Below are 17,693 nucleotides of genomic sequence, written 5' to 3' on the forward strand. Positions count from 1 at the left end.
GTCACCTCTGTTTAGAATAATTTATCCACCAGGTTTCCGGAGGTTCGCAGGCCCGCCGCCAGCTCCGGGTGACACTCGTGCGAGTTATGAGCAGGTCCGGGGGGGGGGGCTGCAGATGCAGGCGCAGCTCAAGGGCCACCCTGACGGAGCTGGAGGTTCCTACCCAGACACCGCAAGGAACCGGCACCCGGCACCTCGCCGGACACGACTGCGTCCTGTCACCCGGGATCCCCGCCAGCTCACATTTATTGGGCGCTCGTTACACAAACCATCACACGCATTTCCCCCCAAATGAAACCGCTTGAGAGCTGAGGGCTCACCCGCCAGCCACCCAGCAGGACGGCCGTTTCCCAGGATGAAAAGCGGCCTCGGGAAGCAGGGTGTGGGGTTTGCTGCCACTCGGCGATTTCCAGCAGACAGGCTGCTCTTTAGCCCAGCCTGGAGCAGGACGGGTTCACGGGGAGCCCGGCCCCGCGCGGCCGGGGCGACGCCCTGGGGGGCCCGCTTACCCACACAGCTCGGGATCGTGTCGTTCCACTGGGCCAGGGCGTTGGGCACCGACCGGCAGCGCACGGCCGCGGAGCCCTGCAGCAGGTACCCCGGGCTGCACTCGAACCGGACGATGGACCCCGCCGAGAACTCGGAGCCGATCCTCCGGCCGTACCTGGGCTCGGGGACGGAGCTGCACTGGGTGTCGCTGGTCCGGGGAACCGCTGCGGGCAAAGCACAGGGCACGGCCCGCGGTGTCTTCATGGAGGAAGACTTAAGGTGCATCTGCCCCGGGCGTCAGGGGACACGGACGTGGGGGAGACACAGCCAGCGGCTGCCCCCCACAGGCACCGAGCGGGGCCGGGGAGCGAGCCTGCAACCCAGGGACGTGCCCTGGGCCGGAGTCGAACCCGGGACACTTCCGTCCGCGGGCCGACGCTGTGACCGCAGAGCAAACCTGCCAGGGTGATGCAACAGTAACTTGATCGATGTTTGTAACTAAGGGGAAATGTGGTCTCTGCTGTTGAAACAGATGCGGGTCAAACTCAAACTTTCAGTATTTTTATGGCATAATTTTGTGAGTGAGCGAATCCCCTCCATTTCTTAAAAGGCGGACGCTGCAGCTGGGGCATTTCCCTGCCGTCGCAGGGGCCGGCGGGGCGTCAGTGGCGCCCAGACATTTACCCTGGTACAGGAGGTGGAAGCCGCGGGCCGACGCCCCGCTCCTCGCGCTGAACTGGAGCAGCACCTGGTTGGACGTGGCCAGGGGCAGGGCCTCACCTGGAAGACAGAGAGCGCGTGGGGGCGGGGGCCACGCGGGGTCACGGACGTGGGGCTGGACGCGGGCGATCTGCATTCTCAGAGAGCCTCCCTCCGGGGCTTAGGGCCCAAGCACATTGTTTCTAGAAAGACCTTCGCGCTCCCTTCTTGCCTAAACACCGATTAAAATGTCGTTTCACCCGTGACCTCATTTCTGTTTCCTCTGAAAACGCAGCTCATAGGCCTGTCGGTGGTGAGGCGGGAAATACAGGAACTGGGTGTGTCACGGCTGCTGAACCAGCTTTATCCGATAATTGCTAAGATTTTCCTTAAAATCAACAAAATGTCTCCGAATCGAAAGCTGATTTTTAAATAACTTAAGCATCGAGGAAGAGCCTCATGAACTACATTCCCCCCCTCTGGTGAAGGCCCAGGAGCCGAACGGGCAGATCCCTGCGGGGCTGTGGACGGGGCCCTTCCGGGGGCTGTCCGTGTGTCCGCATTTCAACTCTGTCCTCTGACAGGAGACACTTTCAAGACTCGGGTCTCAAGGCCTTCGGTGGATAACGGTGGAAACTGGGGGCTGCGAGGCCTTGAGCTCGGGCGGCCACGGCCCGTGAAGCGCACGAGGTCACTGGACTCGGGTGGCTGAGGAACAGAGCACGGCCGTGTCGCAGAGGGTGACAGGCCACCGTCACGAGGGTGGCCCAGGGGCCTCGTCCGCCCGTCTGAACACGAGTGACGCTCGCTGCCTCGGGCGTCCGATGGGGAGAGACCTCCTCGTGTCATTCAAAGTGAAAATATGGAATAAAAACAAGTTTGAACTAATATCCTGTGTTTCATGAAGCCCCAAGTATATTTACAGGCACATGTGTGTGGGTGCATGTGTGCACATGCGTGTAAACACGTGTACTGTTACACACATGTGTGCGGTGGGTCCTTACAGGATTCGAACAATTGAAACCAAATTGTTAATTCCGTCAGCTCCAGAAGAACATCCCAACAAAATAGAAAACAAAATATGCAAAATTATTATTCCTTTTTCTGGATATTTTCCATTTTTGTTCTGATGGCTACTCTATTTTTTATAACGTCAGTAAGTAAAATGATAAAAGCAAACAGTTTTAAATATGAAATAAAAGTACATCAGAAATTTTATATCGAAGATAAAATTTTATGAAATAAGCAAACACATCCCAAGATTATAAAATTTCTCCTTCACACACACACACGTTTCAGGTGAATCACTGGCCCCAGGATAAAGTTAAAGGCACGTTCTTTGGGCGTCTACCTGAGTGGGACCCGGAGAGCGAGCTGAGGAGCCGGGCCTGGGGGTGCGTCCCGTCGAACAATTCCGCCACGTCGTTCAGCGCCGTCTGGAAATAGGCGAACTGTCCGAACACCACTGTGGGACAAGGGGGCAAACAGGCTTAGGAGGAGGAAACGGGGCTCTGGTTGTGCTACACGCTGACGGGTTCCTCCCAGGGCAGGACCCCAGAGTCCTGTAAAAATAACGTATTTTCTCTGCTTTCTAAAACTTCTCTTTTGCTAAAACAACTGTATTTCGTTCCTCGACCTCTAGCGCTTAATGGAAGGAACGAGGTGGCTGTTTTCTGACCGTCTGACCGTCAGTGGAGACGGTTTTGATTCTGCTCTAGCACCGGGCGGGGGCCTCGTACAGCGGCTCCAGGCAGGGATGGGCAGGGACGCCGAGCACGCGGATCAGGACACCTGAGGGCTGGAAGCCCGCTCCTTCGGTAAGGGGTTTAAAATCCTTAAGCGACGGTTATTTTCACGCCACAGTCATGTGAGTTCCTTGCACTTTATACCCCTGACCCAGCAGCACAGGGCCGGTGCTGCTCAGGGTTACTTCACGCGACCTTCGGCTTATGTTCCGGGTTGTGAGGCAAGAACTCGCCTCCTCCAAGGGAAACGCGAACATGAGCCCCGTGGACATTCCTACTTCAGGCTCAGTGTTTGTGCTCAAATCAGTGACATGTTGGGCCCTGACGGTGTTTACAGAAACGTGATCGAGCATCGACTTACAAACAAGGACAGTGAATCTTCTGTGTGTGTCGGGTTGAGCTACACTCATTCCCCATCGTCGTGAGCACTACGGGGAGGCCTGAGCGCCAGCTGTAGCTGCCAGGGTTCTGGCGAAAGAATTAAGGTGAGTGCTGGCAAATCTAACCGACGGCATGTGCGTGTGTGTTCAGTTGTGTAGGCGGCATGTATTCTATTACAGACATATTCCGTATATCACATGTAGAGTTAATAGGACATACACACAAACACACACACACACATGGATTAAGGGTGCACGTGGACAAGGTCGGTTCCCCGGGGTGGGGGGTTCTGATAGGAAAAGGGAGAGAACTCTGATCCCTGCAAGGTTCTCGCCTGTCCACCTGCCTGCCCTTCACTGTCCCCCTCGAAGGCGGGACTGAGCCCCCCGGGGCCTGCTCTGTGGGCCGAGGAGCAAGGGAACGGTGTTGACCAGGGTGTGTGCGTGGTCCGAGCTCCGATTTAGAAAGGATGCTGTTGGGATGTTCCTGGGTGGAAAGAGGGAGGAAACCACAGCATCTGAAGGCCGGTTCCAGCTGCCATGTGCATCGGGAGCCTGTGTGCACCACAGTCGGACCTGCCTAGTGGCGGTCACCCCACCCACGGCATTGGGTGGGCGTCTCCCGGCCACGGACCACATGTTATTCATCTTGATACTTATCACAACTGTTAAATCAATTTATTCCCCAGGAGAGGATTTAAAAAGGGGGGGAAAAAATAAATACTTAGTACAGATTTTCATCAAAATTTCCTATAACTATTTTATTCCAACTAAAGTTTTTCACCCAGAGAGACTGTAACACAGTAATGTGACCAAACATTTCAGATTGGAAAATGTGATCAATATTTAGGATGGGGGTGTGTGAGTTTTTTCTGCTGGAAAATCATAATTTTGTGATGACTCAGTAAAATTTGTAATAAACTAAAATGATAGACTATAAATAACAAACGAAGGACGTTCGCAAGTCATTTGATTTCTCCCATAAGCCAGTTTCTTGCCCAGCAATTAATGCTCTTCTCACAGAATTGAAATTTTTAAAATATTTTCCCTCCCGTGGGTTCTGACGTTGGTACTTTCATTGGCTCTGTTTCGGGGGGTGGGGGGTAGTTTGAGCATGAAGAAGGGAGCTAGACAATGAGGGTGGGGGTGCCAGGGCCCAGGGCTGCGTTACCCAGGTGTGTGGCCTCCAGGGGAGAACCTTCTAGAATTGAAGACATTCAGGAAAACTGTCTCTGATCGGAAGCAGAGTTCGGGAGGAAAACTCAGGGACTTAGGTTTTGAGGGGTCAGAGAGGGCTCAGCGGCTTTTCCATCTACTCAAAGGTGTCACTGATCTGGGGACGTCCTTCACGATCACATAAGTGTCCCCTGACCCACGCTGCTTGGTGACCCTCCCTTACACCTGCAAACAACCCACTGAAAAATGCTTTCTAACAAAAAGGAGAAGAAAGCCAGACCTCTTCTCTCTGATTATTCCGGGTCAGACTCCTAGGAGGGGAGGGACGCATCTCACGCCCCAGGGATAAATTGTGGACACCGTCTGAGACCCAGCTGGAGCGCCCGCCTCTACCACAGCTCGCCTCCCTCCACGCTCTTATGCTATTAAGAGCCGGAATACTTGTTCGTAAAATGACAGAGAAAATAACACTGAAAGTATGACAACGAATTAAAAACATAAAGACATTCTTACCAAATCCCTTTGGCACCTTTATGGAATAGAGGCAGGTTTGACCAGCCGTGTAGTTCTGGGGGTAGTTGGGGGACAGTACCACCCCCTCCGACCCCGTGTACTGGCCTCCGCAGGGAGCTGGAAGGGAAAGCAGCCAGATCACGAGCCTGTGGGGACGCTGGGGGTGGGGGTAAGTGAGCAGCAGCAGGTTCACCTACAACTTACAGGATGTCACAGTCAGCGCCCAAAATAAAAGTGAAACAAACATTTACCGGGTGGGAATAAAAGTAAGTTAGTTTAGCAGAAAGACATGGTGCCAGTGTCAGGCCTTCTCAGACTCGCTGAAATAACCATGAAAAAGCGCCAATGACAAGTCACAGGTTCAACTAAGACAAATCATTAGGCTATTTACAGGTCTCACCAGACATCTCTGGCTGACATCAATCACGATATTGAGAGAGACACAGATTATCTAGAGTTTCTGCTGGTTTTACATGACGATGGGAGCAAAGAAAAACGTGCTCTTTCTAGTCCTTCTATGGTTGTTTTAACCTTCAAGCTCCTAGATTCAGTTCAAGAGCAACACGCGTCCTTACTACTGTGTCCGGGTGTCTCTAAACGTCTGATCTAGAGCGAAGGAACCAAAACCTAGAAAGTCAGGGCAGATGCAGTGGTGAAGTGCTTATTACAGACGGGGATGAGTGTGAGTGTGTGTGTCAGTGTGAGTGTGCGCGTGTGTGTGTGTGTGTGTGAGGAGTGTATGTGTGTGTGACGGGGTGTGTGTGTGTGTCAGTGTGAGTGTGCATGTGTGTGTGTGAGTGTGTGAATGTGCCTGTGTGTGTGAGTGAATGTGTGTGAGTGTGAATGTGTGAGTGTGTGTGTGAATGTGCCTGTGTGTGTGAGTGAATGTGCGTGTGTGAGTGTATGAATGTGTGTGTGTGTGAATATGAGTGTGTGAGTGTGTGTGTGTGAATGTGCCTGTGTGTGTGAGCTCCTAGATTCAGTTCAAGAGCAACACGCGTCCTTACTACTGTGTCCGGGTGTCTCTAAACGTCTGATCTAGAGCGAAGGAACCAAAACCTAGAAAGTCAGGGCAGATGCAGTGGTGAAGTGCTTATTACAGACGGGGATGAGTGTGTGTGTGTGAATGTGTATGTGTGTGTGTATGTGTGTGTGTATATGTGTGTGAATGTGCGTGAGAATGTGGGTGAGCGTGTTTACTCTCCCTCATTTCTGTCACGAATACTCTAGTAAAGACTAAAATCCGCATGCTCGTCACCCTCCTAAGCAGTTAACAAACCCAAACCCGCCCTCGTTCAGCACTCAGGTCGAACCAGAAGGACTGGCTCACAAACTGGCCTCACAGCCATGACCTAACACAAAGATAACGACCTACCGCTAACAAATTCACAAATCCCTTTACCACGTGACTTTGCATATACGTGTATGACTCTTTATATCTGCATGTATTTATATATGACATGCGTATATTTAATATAGACTTAAACATATAGTAAGTGCATATTTCCCTTTATCTGTTTTCCCCGGAACCGCGAGGCTGAGCGACCCGGCAGGAGCCAGCTGCACACCTACCGCGGCAGGAGGGCAGGGCCTGGTTCCAGGCCGGCTTCCCGTCCGCCCCGATCACGCACGTGATGGACGAGGGGTCCACAATCTTGTAGCCGGAGTCACACTGGTAGGTCACGGTGGAGCCGAGCTTGAAATCCGTCCCGACTCTCGTCCCGTTCATTATGTTTCCAGGGTCGAAACAGGCTTCCCTGGGCTTCTCTGCAGAGGAAGTGAGTGGGAGTCAGGAGGGCAGGGAGCTTGACTTTTTTGTCTGTCTGGTTGCTAATTATTTTTAGTGCCTAGAATAGGGCCCCACCTATGAGAAATGCTCAAAAAACACTTATCGATTGACTAGTGACCAAGTTGTTAATTAATTATCAAGTTAATAATTACATATACAAGAAAGGATTATGAAGTTACTAATTATAAAGTTAATAATTAAATATCCTAGAAAAATAGAAAAATTCTTTTAATAAAATTATATTTCTTATTTTTCAAACTACATTTTACTACACAATTGCTATTAAATTACTTTCATCGTGGTAAAAAAAATTGCAGCATCATATTTTGACACTTCTACCCTTTTTTTTGACTGTAGATTTTAGTGCTGAGCCAAAGAAACTGACTCTGGAAAAAGCAAAGTTAATTTTCTGAGTTTTGTACTTAAAACACAGCAATGTGGAAACACAGCTCGCCTAGGAAGAGACGGGAGAGTCGGACCTGTCGATGGGGACGGGCTTCATTCGCGTAAGTCAAGAACACTCCTTTTTATTTGCTATACTGGGTGACACTGGTTAATAAAACCAGGTTTCAGGAGCGCAGTCCCATACGCGTCACCTGCGTGTTGTGCTGTGTGCCACCCCAGGTCGTCCCCCGTCTCCACTCACCCCCTGCGCCCCCTCCTGCCCCCCACCCCTTCCCACTGGCATCACCACACCGCTGTCTGGGTCCATGAGTGTGTTAGTTTTTTTTTTAACTCCTTTACCTTTTGGTCTTTCTTTTTTTAAAAAAAATGTTTTTATCGATTTTAAAGAGAGAGGAAGGGAGAGATAGAAACACCGATGAGAGAAACACCGATCGGCTGCCTCCTGGGCTCTCTAATCTCTCTACTGTGAACCCGTTGGGCTATTTCGAGGGGCAGGAGACATTGTGATGAGTCTCTGAAGCTGCCTCGAAGCCCACAGAGAACACGGGACACGGATTTCCCACATTCGGGACAGATAAGCCCGGAGCAGGCCCGCGGCCCGCAGCATGGACGGAGCACCCGCGGCACCGGCGCCGGCCGGGCGCCTTCGTCGCTCCTGGGACTGGGTGAAAGTTCTCGGTACCCGCCTGCAGCACCCGCCTGGCGCCTTGTCCGTCACCTTTCGTTATAAAACTTTGGTTTAGCTTCTGTGGGGTTAAATCCCCCCTCACCGCCCCCCGCTCTGTGTTGCTGAGTCTGATTTCCGACGGCAAGTGTGTTAAATTCCTGGAACGAACTGCGTCCAATCCTTTGGTTCCATTTACCCAGCTGTCAGTTCGGGACACTTGGTGATAAATCACGGGCACGGTTTTCTTACAGCTGTCGCCCTGGCTAATGAGATGACTTCATAACATGGTGGGTTTTTCCGCCGCCCGAGTCCCTATTGCTTAGGGACACCCCCGAGAGCCCACCCCGGGGCCAGCGGGGGACGCTGCCGGGCCCCGAGACTGTCACTCCGCGAGGCCGCCAGACGCTCCGTCTGCTTCGTGTCCTGACCCCGCCGGGGCCTGTCCTTGCCGATGCAGATCGTCACTCCTGCTGTCTCCCCTGTCTCTGGGATTTTATTCTGTCACAGACGCCACCAGGGAACTTTTTAAAGGTCAGGAGCTGCAGCCCTCGGTGAGATGGCTGTTCTGGTCGCCAAAGACCCCGAGCAGAAGGGCAGCTCTGCCCCGCAGGGCACAGGCCACGTCACCCGCTCACTCACCCAACGCACCCCGGTGGGCTCTGGTTCACCCAGGGGCCGTCAGACGCCACGTCAGACGCTAAGTGGAACCCTCGTCAATTATTTATTCACGAGCATGAACCAGCCCTGTCCAAAAGGCACAGGAATGCCTCTGATTGTTGAGTTGTCTGAAGGTTCTGTTGTTCATTTTAATAAAGATCAATAATGCAGATTTTGATGTTTGGGGGGAATAGATTAATTTTCTACTTAAAACCATATAAAAAATATAAGTCCACTGAAATTTAATATAGATGAAACATATATCCTATTTTAAAATTCTAATAACTAATAACTAGCTCAAGAGTTAAATAGAAGCACATCTGTTATTTTTATGAAGCCCTCCCTACCCTGAGTCGGCATTTTGTCGAGTCCTCTCTGATTCTCTGTAATATAATTTGCGTTTTCTTTGTTCACATGAGAAATGGGTTCAAACGCACATATATTGGTTTCCATGGACCCAACAGCAAAGTGCTTGGCTCAGGTGCATTGTGTTAGTATCTGTGTTTGCTTTCTTGGGATGTGAGTGGCAGTGCTTGGTGGGTCCCAAATGGAGTGGGAGACAATGGCCCGGTGACCAAGCCGACAGCTGCACCTGGGGCTCAGCAACTCACCCACCAAACCCGGGGCTCAGCAACTCACCCCACCAAACCCAGGGGCTCAGCAACTCACCCACCCAACACCCAGGGGCTCAGCAACTCACCCGCCCAAGACCAAGGGGCTCAGCAACTCACCCGCCCAACACCCAGGGGCTCAGCAACTCACCCGCCCAAGACCAAGGGGCTCAGCAACTCACCCGCCCAACACCCAGGGGCTCAGCAACTCACCCACCCAAGACCAAGGGGCTCAGCAACTTGCCCACCCAACACCAAGGGGCTCAGCAACTCACCCGCCCAACACCTGGGGCTCAGCAACTCACCCATCCAAAACCAGGGGTTCAACAACTCACCCACCCGACACCTGGAGCTCAGCAGGTCACCCACCCAACACCCTGGTGTTTACACTGAAAAATACTGAGCTAACCTAAGCTGTTTTGATGAACTTAAATTGCGTCGTCCTGAAGAAACAAATCAGAAGCTGCTGAAACACATCTTAAGATCATTCTGGCCCAGCCCACGTGGCTCAGCGGGTGAGCATCGACCTATGAACCAGGCGTCAGGGTTCGATTCCCGGTCGGGGCCCAGGCCCGGGTGGTGGGCTTGACCCCAGCGGGGGCCGTGCAGGAGGCAGCGGGTCCACGACTCTCATCACTGAGGTCTCCCTCTCCCTCTCCCTTCCTCTCTCTGACATCGGTAAAGACGTATTTTAAAGAGCAGATCATTCTTAACTGCCATCCAGTTCCTCCCTGCACAGCCCATAATTTATTTCTCAATGGCCACGAATCTGGGAAACATTTTCCTCGTTTTCCTGTCTCAGCCGAGCTGGACACGCGTCCGGAATCCCCGCCCCGGCAGACGGGGGAGGTCAGCCTCGTGCGCGCCCGACGCGGGGCGGCCTCGGGAAGAGGCGCCCGCCGGCGAACCCCCGGCGAACCCCCGGCACGGTACCTTTGAACTCGATGGCGAAGCCGGACAGGCCCACGGAGGCGTCGCTCCGGAAGGCCAGGAAGAGGCTGTTACCGCTGCTCTCGATCCTCTCGGGGGCCTGCGAGCCCTGGAAGCTGCCGACCAGGGGGCTGTTGGAGTCCTCGCCCTCGTAGACGTGCAGGAAGTCGTAGCTGGGCTCCATGCTGAAGCTGCGGGGAGACGGCTGGTTAGGCCGGGCAGGGCTCGGCCACACGGGCCGTGCTCCCCACAGTCTACAGGTCGGGGCCACCCCAAAGGCAAATGCGACCAACACGTCGGAACAGGGGCAGCCGAAACCGGCATCCGCTGTCGCAACTGTGTTCCCGTTTTAATGACTCTCACGTCCGAACAGTGTAACCTGAAAGATGTCCGTAAGAATGGGAATCTCTGCGCCCCAGAACGGGCCAGTGGAGCGGGGTTGAAGGCCCCGGGCTCAGGAGGGTGGGGTGCCGGCGACGTTCGGTTTGCACGTGAATGTTGTTAGTTTTGAGACTATGGACCCCAGGTAGTGCTGACTTTTCTTGAAGACAATTTTCCTTGTTTGCTTTTACTGTCAAGGCCGCAATCAGCTCTCCCGCCCGGATGACCGGGCCCCGTGCGTGGCTTCCACCAGGGCTCGGAGGCTGAGTCTCCCCTCCCCCCGCCCTCTGCGCTTCTCTCTCTGCCCCTCTCTCCTCTAATGTCAATACCCGGGGAACCCCGAAGGGTCTGAGAATTACAGCCCGAAGCGCTCCGGAAGGATGTGGCCCGACACGTCTGCCATGGACAGGGCGAGGCTGGCCAGGGTCTGGGGCTTTAACGAAGACACACGCCCCCCAGCAGGACGCTGGAGCATAGCTCGGACGCGGTCCGAGCAGCCGGTAACCAGGCAGAGGCCCCGGGCGGTGCGCTCCGGTGGCCTCCAGTCCCTCCTCTCTAATGGGGCCTCCATCCTCAGCAGGGACCTACGCGGGCGCGTGATTTTCCTGTGACCCTGGGTCAGCGAAGGGTTCATGGGACCTGAGGGTCGGAGGGAAGCCTGGAGGTTTCTAGCTCAAGCCCCTTCCGGAGACGTGGGCACAGCGACGCTGGAGCGTCTGTGTCAACTCCTTTCTCTGTGACAAGTGAATGACACTTTGGGCACCTGGATAGGGAGCCGCCAGGTAGGAGACTCCTCCCGGCAGGGCTCCCGCTCCCTGCGTCTGCGAATTGCCCATCTAGCCTCCTGGTACCAGAGGGACCCCGGCTTTAAGGGGGGCGCTGCCGGGGTTTAGCACTGACAGAGCTGCAGGGTTTCTAACAACAGGCCCGGCACGTGGCCGGTTTTCTCCAGCAGCGGAGCGGCCGTCACGTGGTCATCGTTCGGTAAATTTAGGGTCTGAGTGAATTCCGGAGACAAAGACTTCTCCGGCCACTTGGAATTCAGGCTCCTGAGGGTTACGGGATCCCGACTCGGCCCGCACAGGGCGGAGAGCGGCCGATCGTCACACAGGCCCTGAAGCCCGACGCAAACTCCCGAGAAAGGAAACCCGCGCCCCCGGTGGACAAATAAATGGAATCTGTCCCCGGACGGCCTCTAGGACCACGTGGCTTTTAAAATATCACTTCACGAAACTCAAAAATCAGACCGTGAAGCTGGAGAAGACCCTGGCATTTTAAAAAATGCAATTATGCATCGCGTAGTAATAACGCAGTAATTCTACAGGATGCGCTTTCAGAAACTAATCATAATATTGGAACGTTTATCGTCTCGTCCAGCAGGAAGGAGTTAGCAATTTTTAAAACAAATGTCTAGCAACTGGGGCTTCACCACAACCTAATTCTGGGAGCTTTCACTGCCAAAGTCCTGACGGGGACTCCCTGGGTCATGACGGCGCCGGCCGGGGGAGCGTGCGGAGGCTGAGCCGTGGAAAAGCACCCGCGCCCTCCGCCCAGAGAAGCGGGAGCCGACGGGAAATCACAGCGAGGGGCCCTGCTCGCCCTCGCTGATTTTCTCGGGCGTTCGGCCATGTAACCTTCTCCTGTGGAGCAGGGTGTGAGCACGACGGGGGTGGAAGGAGCTCTGGCCTCGTGGGCACCTAACACAGCAGGCCGGACGCCCCCAGGCAAGGGCGTGCCCCCGACCCGCCTCCCTCGGACGCCGCCCGCTGTAAACTCCCTGTAGGGGTGCGTGAGGCCCTCTTTCCCCCCGACACCCGCAATCCTGCTAAACAGAGGTGCCCCGCGGGAGGCGGTACCTTTTGAATATCAAGGCGATGACGAAGTCGGGGTTCACTCTGACCCTCCAGTCGCATTCCTTCCCGGGAGGATACGGCTGCGGGTAGTTAGGGGATAAGATGACGCCCGACGGGCCGGTCAGGTTCCCTCCACAGGCAGCTGTCACAGGGGGACCACAGGAGAGAAACGCCGATCAGTGTGGGCGAGGCACCCCGGGTCCACCGGCCACTGGCGCTGGCTACTGACCATCGCCCGGCGAGACACCGAGGCCAGGAGGCCCGTCCGTCTCAGCGTAACTGTTAAATCCCACATGAGGTCCCGCCCCACGGTCGCTCAGAAACGATTTCACACGCTGACAACTGACATTCACCGGCTACGATTTTAATCTCTCCTCGGTTAAAATGAGGGGGTTACCTGCACCGCCCGACTCCCGGGGCGCAGGTTCTACCCACAGGGACACAGCCTCGGGCAGGAAAACACGTCCCGGGGCCACCGTGACTTCACGTCGTTTCTCATGGTTCCCAGGCTCACGTCGCTGCTCACTCATCCCAGCAGCGCGCTCCCCGGGGACCCTGGTCACCTACTTGGCTCGCCCTTCGTCCCCGACGCCCAGCACAGCTTCGATCACAATAAGCATCAGGAAATAGGTGCTGAGTCAGTTAACACATGTGGGTTCACACATTTCTCACAGGGCCCTGATGCACGCGGGGCTGGTATGACTCCCGCGGCTCAGACCGAGAAACCGGCACCGAGGTTTAGTGACATCGCAGCACATACGTGACTCGGGCTGAGGGGGACCCTGACCTGGAAACTGCGATGGGAGCGCGTGGAACACGGTTTATTCTTGTATTTTTATGTATTAGGTATTGTATTATTTATTTGTAGTACATAAACCTACATTTGTCCACACGTGTTATCAGAGGGAAACGTGTGGATGATAATAATAAACTCAGTGCTTTTGCAGTCATTACACTTTAATGAGATGCGTCTACAGTTATACTCTGAAGGGGTAATTAAGGGGTTCGGTGTTGTTAACAGGCAGGCCGATGTTTGCTCTTGAACCCGAGAATGTTTACGACGGATTCATTTATCAGGTAAAATTTCTGTTAGATCTTCCACCAGGTGGAAGGCGTTAGATGACTGAGAATTTGCAGGGAGACCCAGCTCGGGCGCCTGCGCAGACTCGCCGGGCAGCGTTCTTTACGCCCAGCGCTGCGGCCTGTCGCCGGGTTGCCTTTAAACATCACTCAGGTTACACGACCGTGTTCCCCCTAAACTATGCCTTATTCCACACCATCGATCTCATGTTCATTTAGAAACTATATCAGCAGAGAAGGAAATACCCTAATGGGTGATCTCTTTCCACACTCTCCAAGAAAAAATGACTTTTTTGTAAATAAGACGAAGGCACCTGCTCAGCAATTTTCTCCTATGGACGTGTCTTTAAATACTCAACATTCCTGAAAACTTAACGTTCCATAAAAAGAACTGCAACAAATTCAAACACTTTTTCTTATAATTCCAGTCCCGTCACAAGCAAACTCTGAATCAGAAATATTTGTAATAAGTTTTTCAGATCTACACGCAAGAGTAATGCGATGTAATGTTCACACACACACACAGATGATGAAAACCACATTTTCCCCCGGCTGCAGTTTCGCATAAATAAACTCTGTGGACAGGGCGGAGAAACGGGCTCTCCCCGGACAGGCCCCCGCACCCAGTGGGAGCCGAGTGGGGAGCGCGGGGAGCCTGGGCAGGGGACGGCGGGCTGGGGGGGGACGCGGCCTGAGGACGCGAGAAGACTCCTCGCAGGCGGGAAAGACGGGAAAGGGCCGACGCGGGCCCTGGCTACGGGGCAGTGGCAGGGAGGGATCGGGGGGGACTCAAATGCAGATTTAGAAGAAGGCGAGGCTGGCCCATCCGCCCGCATCCCGGGGCAGGCCCGGGGGCTGGTTAAAAGCTGCGAGTGGAATCAGGCAGCACTGTCCTGCTGGGTTTGGTCTCCCTTTTGGTCGGGGTCCTGTTCATTTCAGCTTTATTAGGTTTTACTTGGGGACCTTGCAGGTTAGTTTGCGTAGGATTAGAATTTAATGCAAAATGCGACTCAGACACTCTATGAACTCCTCTGGAGGGAGGGGCACAGGGATAAAGTCCACGCGTTCCTACCCGCCCACCACCCCTTGTCCGAGACCTCGGGGCCCCCCGTGGGTAAGACCTTCACCACCACGGTCTCAGGCACAGCCCTTTCCCGAGGCTCGTCAACGTCTCTGCCTCAAAACACCTCACATTTCATGCCATCCGTGGGCTCAGGAGCCCGCACGGCACCCTGGAGGTCGGAGCGGGACGTCGCCTCCCAACGGACTCCTGCAGCCTGGGGCCGTCTTTGCCCTTCAGAGCTTTATAGAAATGGGCGTGGAGAAGGGGGATCGGGGCTCCCTGAGAAAGCGAAAGCTGTGGACACGTTTGAGGGACACTCGTCTCAAATTGGGAGGTAGCACCTGTCCCCGGCCTGGAGAACTGGGCTTTGAGACTCAGCTGAAAATTCCAGGGAGGCGCCCCAGGTGGGCATCCTTTGGGCAGCGAAAAAAGCCGTGGAGCCGGGCACTCGAGACGGCAAACTTGCAGATGACACGCGGGTGAAAATACGAGACACAAAAAGAGATGAAAGGTTAAGAGGTTTAAAAAGGGGGGGGAGGAAGAACGGGGGGGGGAACATGAACCACCAAAGGGGGAGCAGCAGTCAGCAGGCTGGTCAGGAAAGAACACGTTCCAGCGGCCAGAAAGAGCACGGAATGAGCAACAGGCGACCCTCACTATTAATTTAAAAGGCAATTAAAACGCCAGGGAGTCATCGCTTCCTGCTCGCAGCCAACGATGAGGGTATGAAATATTCGTAGATGGTGTTTTCCTCGGTCGGGGGAAGCAGCCGCTCACACGCAGCCGATGGTCCTGCCAGTAAACCTCCTGAGCCCTGAGCATGTTTTAAAGCCCTAGGGGTACGTGAGTTTGCGGACATGCCTCAGGCGTGATCCCAGCAGCAATCTCCACGCAGGACCCAGCTGCGCACCAAGAAGGGTTCCTGGCGCCCACAGGGGCCCCCACGCTGTGCGGCATCAACTGTCCTTAGAAAGCCCAGGACTCAGACACTCACGTGCGCTGCAAGGAGAAAGCACAGCCCACAGGGTGGCCGAGCAGCTGCTACCACGTAATTCCCGGTAACGTGGACCATCGCTGCGCAAAGCAGTCAGGAACTGCACGTTCGCACCCTCACGGTAGAGGTAATCGCCTCCAGGTAAAAAGATGTCAGTATTTTTCTCTTTTTTCTTAACATAGCCCCTAAAAATTCTGCAATAAATGTGTATTTTTTTTTTAAACCAGGACAAAGCTAAGTGAGATAAAACAGTGTCTGGAGTCGGCAGAATAGAATTCACGTGAACACTGAGTCACGATCCCCCTCTGCCCTGACCGGCGAGTTTCTTACAGGGGCACAAGCGATACTCCTGGGGGAAGTGTTTACGACGTAATAAAAAGACAGTGTTCACTTGTTCCCCAGCGTCCCGCGTCCTGTGGCACCGACACCGGTGGGTAGGCAGGTCTGGGAGCCAACGCGATCGACACTCAGCTGCCTGCAAGTGATGGTCGCTTGTGCTCGGAGCTGCCGCTCGAGACGAAGGACGTGTTACCTGCTTTCTTTGCTCAGGACGAATTACCTGGCCACTGGCCAAAATTAGGTAACTCAGAGAGAAACCAGCCAAAGGCTGCAGATTAGCTGAAAAGATGGACGAATTTTACAATTAAGCGTTTAAATTTATGTCAACTGAGAAATTAGTTTTAGGAGATTAGCTGTGAGTGGCATCGCTTTGGAATGTCCCTCTCCGTGAGTTTAAAATCCGGCGAAATGGGGATTACAAGGTGCCTTTTCTGATTTAAGAGCAGGTCAGTGGTTTAAAATGATGGTGCCCTTTACAGGCAATTGCTCCACTTTTTAAAAGAAACAGGTAGAAATCCTACCAGTCTCCCGATGACTCAGCTGGAAATGAAATGCAGGACGTGACTGTGCTCACAAAAGTTATGAAACGGAAACAGCGCTGCCCGGCTGGTGCGGCTCAGTGGTCGAGCGTCAGCCTGTGAACCAGGAGGTCGCTGGTTCGCTTCCCGGTGGGGGCACCTGCCCGGGCTGTGGGCTCGACCCCCAGCCGGGGGCGCACAGGAGGCAGCCGATCAATGACTCTCATGGATGTTTCTCTCTCTCTCCCTCTCCCTCCCTCTCTCTGAAATCAATAAAGCATATTTTTAATTCTTTTATTTTTTATTTTATTTTATTTTATTTTTAAATATATCTTTATTGATCTCAAAGAGAGGAAGGGAGAGGGAGAGAGAGAGAAATATTGATCAGCTAGCCTGCAACCCAGGCATGTGCCCTGACCAGGAATCGAACCCTGATCGCCTGGATCCTAGGTCGATGCTCAACTGCTGAGCCACGCCCAGCCGGGCTAAAGCATATTTTTTAAAAAATTAAGTAAACACAGACTGGTCTCTGACAAGGCTGAACATGCTAACGAGCCAGCCCTCTCGTCCCGTCTACCTGCCCAGCACTGGAAGGGCCTTGTGATAAGCCAGGCGCTGGAGTCTCAGCCCTACGAGGCCACGGAGATTTTCTCTACAGCCATTTACGTGACAATAAAAGTCAGTTTAAGTCACAAATCCGCCTCAAGGTCACCCTGAGCAAACTGGCCCATTAACTATGTGCCTATCATTTCATGACCATGGCTTCCCATCACAGATTAATTAAATTTTACACATTTGAGACAGATGATAAAGAAGCACAAATTGAACTGTGATGGTTAATTATAGGAATAAGGTTTAGTAACACTTATTTTTAAGATTAAGATGAAATACTCTAAATAGGTATTTATGGCAAAATATGTCATTGAGTGAAGGGACCCTCTACATGGAATTACTATTTTACATAAAAATATGCAGCACCTTAAAACCACATTTGCGGTGGAATATCTTGGAATGTTATTGAAATTAAAGTCTGCAAAACTAATTGCCATCTTTTTAATAAGGTTAAACTATAAAAATTCTGGTGAATTTCAGAAACAACTTTCCGCTTTTATCTTCATTTTGACAAAACAGTATAATTTCTAGTTTTCAGAACTCTATTAAAATGTAGCAATATTATAGAAAAAACATCTACAAAGAGAAAGTACTTCTTATTGGGTAGGTTTTGCTTATGGGCAAGTTTCTATATTAAAAATGAGAATCGCAATGGCAGGGTTATGAATTTTTAGCCACTCAGAATTTTAAATGATAGTAATTCAATTGATTCTTATTTTTACAGGATTCGTTAAGGACGGGACGTGTTAGATAAATGCCAATTACCGCATATTAAATAGACTACTTCCTTAA

The 17,693-nt window shown here is 52.9% G+C and overlaps 1 protein-coding gene across 1 annotated transcript in view; it reads right to left on the minus strand.

Annotated features, from left to right (window-relative positions):
* The window catches only part of CSMD1 (CUB and Sushi multiple domains 1), a 193,176-nt gene that overhangs the window by 109,967 nt on the left and 65,516 nt on the right, over positions 1–17,693 (minus strand). Inside the window, exons 17-23 of the mRNA XM_087815024.1 lie at positions 12,299–12,437; positions 10,065–10,252; positions 6,575–6,769; positions 5,003–5,119; positions 2,540–2,653; positions 1,174–1,269; positions 510–713 (exon numbers count right to left, since the gene is read on the minus strand). Coding sequence (XP_087671150.1) covers positions 510–713; positions 1,174–1,269; positions 2,540–2,653; positions 5,003–5,119; positions 6,575–6,769; positions 10,065–10,252; positions 12,299–12,437 — 1,053 coding nt within the window. The remainder of the gene's footprint in view (positions 1–509; positions 714–1,173; positions 1,270–2,539; positions 2,654–5,002; positions 5,120–6,574; positions 6,770–10,064; positions 10,253–12,298; positions 12,438–17,693) is intronic.

Source organism: Miniopterus natalensis, chromosome 2 (genome assembly GCF_054644295.1).
Source record: "Miniopterus natalensis isolate mMinNat1 chromosome 2, mMinNat1.hap1, whole genome shotgun sequence".
NCBI lineage: Eukaryota > Metazoa > Chordata > Mammalia > Chiroptera > Miniopteridae > Miniopterus > Miniopterus natalensis.